The 6019-nt window shown below is 39.4% G+C and overlaps 1 protein-coding gene across 1 annotated transcript; it reads right to left on the reverse strand.

The window, feature by feature from the left end:
• Positions 1-23: 23 nt before the first annotated feature.
• Positions 24-4201, reverse strand: LOC131769128 (uncharacterized). The gene is made up of 3 exons (XM_066170928.1): positions 1374-4201; positions 592-700; positions 24-278 (listed from the first exon to the last, which is right to left on the reverse strand). Exons 1-3 carry the CDS (start codon positions 3833-3835, stop codon positions 276-278), a joined length of 2574 nt encoding a protein of 857 aa, XP_066027025.1. The 5' UTR covers positions 3836-4201; the 3' UTR covers positions 24-275.
• Between the last annotated feature and the right edge of the window lie 1818 nt (positions 4202-6019).

A 6019-nucleotide genomic window follows, 5' to 3' on the forward strand; every position in this document is an offset into this window, starting at 1 on the left:
CATATGTTCTAGAAAAATAAACCAATTAAGACAAACTTCTGTTAATTCAATATTTTCCGTACCAAGGAAGAATTGCAATAAAAATCAGTTTAGTACTATTGTACAATATGAAACACTTGTCTGGTATTGCTGTCTGTGGTAAGCAGGATACCATTGTTTCTTGTCACTTCCTGAACCTTTAAGAGACCTTGAAACTTGTATTCAGGTATTCAGACAGATCACTTGCTCTTATCCTTGCGTTGTCATTAAATATGATGGTGACAGTCGTTAACACTTCACTGCAAGAAAAAGCAACATGCGACGCGATATGTTTTATTAGGATGGCCAATAGCTCAGTTAGTTACAGAACAGTCTACAAATCTGGGGCCATAAAGTTTTGGCATCGTGCCGAAGGGAAGGGTGAAAGTTCCGTAACCCGAATTAATAGATTCTAGAAAAAAAAAATTCTTTCTCACAGCTTGAGGATCTTATCGAACTCCCAGAGCCTGTTTATGAAACAGTGCCACTTGGGTATTACTGAATATTATAAGCATTACTGACCAAAAGGCCTGTCTGAAAAATTCAAAGCGCCTCGTTCAACAATTACCTTACCTTGAACTGCAGAATGGGTACAGGTAAAGCAATGACAAGCACTCCAAACAGACAACAGGCGCTTCCCACCAGCCGACCAGCTAGTGTCACGGGTATGATATCACCATAACTTGAATAAGAAAAAGTAACAATCCTAGGTTATGTTGCGGGCATAGCTGGAAAAAAACTCATGTGCAGAGCAACCTTGCAAAAAAACGCATGTAAACGTTATTATAGATATAAATGATATTTTTATTAAATAGCTTTAAGGGGAAACTTTACTGATGAACCAGATTTTTCAGTGTATCACCGAGGGTCCAATACAAGCCGTCACCAACAGGTGACCTGGCCACAACCTCGCAAACGTTTCGACTGAAGAAGCTGACTCAAGGCCGGCGACACACATGGCGACGGATACCCTTTTTCGCGGCGAAATTTGTTGCGACGACGAGGCACTTCAATTAAAAACCAAAAACCTCCGTTCCCGGTCGTGATAAACTGATAGACGTACTCGCAGCGATGATAAAATCACGGAAACAGAAGCAGCCGGCGTATAGCGATATTGAAATGAAATTAAAGCTGGGCGTGTCGACAATATTGAACACCTATCGCGGTAATCAGTGGACACTGCCATTGCTGCAGAAGGTAAACTTAGCGATGATTTCCGCCGATAGCCGGGATCAAAGAATGAAATCACATGGTATGTCACCGGCGTAACCTGTTAAAAAGCTTTCAACTGGAAATACGATAAAGTTATGCGATTTTTGGAACTTATTTTTCAACTTATCCTTATCTTTACATACCCTGCTGTAGTTGATGTGATCACTGCGTACCACATGGCTTCGGGAATGCTGGAAAACTGTGTGTCCTCGGAATATTCGGCGAAATAGATGATACTCGAAACTAAAATAACCATGACCATATACAGGAATCCTATCAGGCCTAACTCAGTGGCAGAATCCTTCATGCTTTGGATCAACTGTTTTAATCTCTTAGAATGGCGCAGTAGTTTGAAGATGCGAAGTATCCTTAAAACTCGTAACACCACTAGAGCATTCATGCCGAGTTGGGCGTCAAACGACAGAGCGTTTAAGATCAAGTCAATGTAATACGGCAGAATTGCGAGCAGATCCACGATACTCATGAGGTTGATGATAAATTTAAGACGGCTTGGACAAGTTAACAACCGCGAGACAAACTCGAACGTAAAGAAACCTACACAGACTGTATCAATATAGAAATAAGTGTTCTCGTTTTCCTCTTTGCAAATTCGTATCGTTCCTTTACACGCGATTGTTTCAGTCGTGTTTGCCACCACGCTGATCACAATTGCGGTGACACTTATCAGATAAAAAATCTTCGCATATAAAGAAATAGACGGTTCTTTAAGTGTAAGCCAAACCTTTTCTCTAAAGGAGGCGTTTGGATCAATGCTATGGACAGCCTTTGCGGCCTCTTTATCCTTAGCTTCTTGTTCCTCTCGTCTCTTATTTAATCTTTCGTAAGCTGCTTCAAACGTCTCGAACCAGCAGCACTCACAAAGCATACTAATGTCCAACCCGAAAAACGCCACTTCGTCTAAGAAAGATTGGACGCAATCATCTCGCGGACAATGGAGCTGTCCAGAGTGATAAAAGTTCCAAATGTAGCGAAAGGTGTCTGGATCGCGGTCAAAAAAGAATTCGTTCTTGATCTTATCATAAAAAATATTTCTTGCTTTACTTCCCAGCAATGTGTTTGGATAGATGGAAAGAAAATAATCTCGAATTTGGAAACGTCTGCCACTCACATTCAGAACAACAATTTTGTCGTCGTCGGGGAAATCAATTTCTGGTCGTTTACGACGAGACGAATGCGAATTCGTACTGCGGATGCTATGTTTTGAGGAGCTGTGGAACTTGGAGAGAAATTTCGATGGAGATATTAGCGACAAAAAACTTTTCATTATGGACGTTTCGCTTCTACCAGAAGATTCCGCAAATGCTGAAGATGTAGAACTGTTGATGCTACACGATGCATGCGTAAATTTCTGATCTGAATATTTTTTCCTTTTAAGATAGGAAACTTCGGAAGGACGATCTTGCAATAGAGATTTTGAACTTCCCTCTGAAGAATGATTTGAGTCGGAAAAATGGGCCATGTCTGGATGAAGAAACGTTGATGACTTTTTCTTCAACCTGGCGCTCGAGAGGTTTTTTAATCTTTCGCCTGACTGTTCAACTTTCAACCTATCCCCCACTGAAGCAACAGACTTTGCACTTGATCTCCATTCTCGAGGCGCTGGAACTGCAAGGGGATTGCTGTAGAGCCTTAAATTAGGGGTCGATAGTTGTTTACAAGTAGATCCACTCATTGGAACTGGGACGTTTTGTGGTGTAGTGCAGCTTTGTGTACCCACGCTCGAGGATCTCTTCGGTCTGGTTGTCGAAAGACGATTCAAGTCATTTTCCGATTCGTTTCTGTTTATGAATGTGTCGCACACCACTGGAGAGACGATTTCGTCAGCCAGAGTGTCTTTGTCTGTGACTTCCTCGTTGAGAATTTGGTTTGAAAATTCGAAAGATAAACCTTCTGAACTTGGTGTTGACATAGGTGTGTAATTTGTGGCTATTAAACAACAAAGTTGTTTGGACGGATGCCCGCAACAGGTTGATTTGTTCCGATGTAAGTTCGGTGTGGAACGGGTAACAGGTAAACAAACACCGCCTTCGTTCAGCTTAGTCAAAATTTCTCCCGATCTGTTCAAAGAAGCTGAAGAATCTCGCGCTAATTCCACGGATATGTCTTGAACGCTACAAGAGCAGGCGAGAGGTACTTCGTCAGCACTTTTACAAGACAGTCGGCTGTTTGAATCAGCATGATGAATACTCTCGTTTTTTGCCGTATGGTCTTGGCAGACACTTGCGTCGTTGTCAAGTGAAAACTCAGAAGTTGATGGAGATGAAGGAACAGAGAGCAATAATTTCCTAGGCCTAAATGAAGTCATAGGGACATTTTGTAATGATGGCGGAGCGAGAAACTCTTTCGAATTTCTTCTTATCAAACTTTGTTCAGACCTGCTTGTTCGCGCACAAGGTGACAATAAAACAGCTGGCACTTCAAGATTATTTTTGTTTGAAAATTCAGCGGCTTTGTTACGTTCTTCGTCGTCTTCTGAAACTTGAATTATGGGCGAGAATAGTGTACGCGGTATTTCTTTAGAGGCTTCTAACGAAGAATCGTTGAAGAAATGATTGTTTTCCTCCATATCATGATACTCACTCATGTTTGAAATAGTATTTGATCCCTGTTGGGGATGCGATTGTAGTCGTTAAATTCTGGTGCTAAAAAAACTCGTAAATAAAACTTTAATAAACCGCATTTTCCAGTTTACTAAATCTTCTTGGCTCCAGTTTTTTAATCTCTAACGAGAAACGCTCTCCTCTCTCCGCCGTTAAGTTCAAAGTTTGTACCAAATCCAGTAAAGGTTCCAAGACCAGCATTGATGAGAGCTGTTTCAGTAACTATTTTTTCCCTGTTTCAACTTCCTTTAGGCAAGCGGAGATTTCTGTGTTTGGCAAACACAAATCAAATATTGTCTTTAAATTTCCGCACCTTTGTCAAAATCAACAGATATTTCGTCTGCGTGGAAATTTTTAACACAATTGATGTTTCCAATAACGCTTGTCTCGCATCACTTCCTTCTTTGCAGAATCCCACGCAACGAAAGAAATGATTCTCGGGCGAACATCGAGAAATACTGCCGATTTATTAAATCACGAATTTGAAGTCATTAAATAAACATCAGTTTGCGCACCTCCAAAGAAAAGAAAACTGCAAAATAACGTAAAAGGAGGCTCTCGGATTCGATGAGTTCGGTAATTTTTTGAAGAATTTGGCTTTCGATCGATCAATAAGAAAAATTAGCATCCTTTCACAAAACAAAGTGGGTAGACACACTTCCCAGCGGGTCTTTGAAGTAAAGTAATAACAATTTTGAACTCACGGAGACACCAACCCAACAAAAACAGAGATAAGCAGTTACAAGTGAGAAGCGATTCTTTAAACTTTAATAAGCCTGGCTTCTATCGTGGAATCTATTCGGAGCCAGGGTGAGTTTCATAACAATCAACTTCTTTTTAGACAGCAAAAATTCCTGCAATAAAAAAGTTAAAATACTTCATTTACAAATGTTTTATGAGCAGGGATTCTGGTACAAATTTCAATCAAAACATCTTAATTAACGCACCAATTTTCAGAAGTGAAATTAACCGTAAATAAAACAATGTAAATGGCTTTGAGTGATGTACGTAAGCAGTAGAAAAAGATCGATGAGTTGATAAGATGGTACCCAACTCAGTGGATGTAAAATTCTTAGCCAATAAATTACGGTTGGATAGTTTTGACATAAATATTCTCTTGGGGTCTATGCGATTTGTCAGAAAAGATCGTTCCATTTGCGCATAGCTTGATACTTGTTCACGGGCAAAAGTTTTCATGTTGGAAGACAAAACTAAAATGTCTAGATCGTTCGTCCTTAATTTCTTTACGTCCGAATTTTATTTACAAGTTTTTATTAGGTTTGTGATAAGGAAACAAATTTTTTTCAGAGTATAACACCTTTTGTAATTAATTTTTGTGGAGATTAGCTCAAGAATATATCATTTCTATCCCTTCTCAGCCAAACGAAACATCTAAGACTTAACAAGTTGAAAAACAAATACGTACTGTTAGAAATGGACTATTCAAACATAAATTTCTCCTTAATTTACGAGCCGATAAGAATCGCACTTTCATAAACAAAGCTCGATATTGTCGCGTTGTCTAAAACGTCTTCCCTGCAATGAGGGGAAACAAGGGCGCTTGGTAATAAATAGGATTCATTGTAGTGTTCGTCATAACGTTGCTTAAGTTTATCGCATCCAGGCTTGAGTTAATGAAATAATTTTGTCTAGACATTGTTTGGCTACTTTTTGAAACTGTGATTATGCCATTTGCCTTATTTAATAAAAGCAATCTTCTCTTCCACGAGAGGACAAATGTTTCTATTAAAGGAAAGCTGTCAAATAAGATATAAGACGAAGTGATCTCAGATTAAACTCGAATGTCTTTGGATGGTTTCAAAACGTTCAATAAAACGTTCCCTGTGGTTGAAGGTCAAGGAAATCATCCTAAAATAAATTCACTGACGTCATAATAGTCATTCAAGTTATCTACCGCTAACCGTCTCGATTTTAAGGCCTTTGACTTGGTTTTTGACAGAAACTTTGACAATTTTTACTTCAAGCGTCACTTCGAAAGAAAAGGCTTTAATATGACTCTCTAGCTTTTCAGAACAAATGCTCGAGAAAGAAAAGTCCTCACTAGTGAGGGTGGAGACTAATTTTAATTCCAAAAAATTTAAATGATAACGATGTTGTCGATTTTCTCTGGTTTAGGCGGCGACATCATATAGCACCCTAGCACAACG

The sequence above is a fragment of the Pocillopora verrucosa genome, chromosome 8 (genome assembly GCF_036669915.1).
Source record: "Pocillopora verrucosa isolate sample1 chromosome 8, ASM3666991v2, whole genome shotgun sequence".
In the NCBI taxonomy this organism is placed as follows: domain Eukaryota; kingdom Metazoa; phylum Cnidaria; class Anthozoa; order Scleractinia; family Pocilloporidae; genus Pocillopora; species Pocillopora verrucosa.

What these genes read in the sequence shown, in the direction of transcription:
- LOC131769128 (XM_066170928.1), bottom strand. Translation starts at nt 3,835, where the DNA reads ATGAGTGAGTATCATGATATGGAGGAAAACAATCATTTCTTCAACGAT. An exon ending in ATCACATCAACTACAGCAGG is followed by an intron (nt 701 to 1,373) that starts GTATGTAAAGAT and finishes TTCTTATTCAAG; the next exon opens with TTATGGTGATATCATACCCG.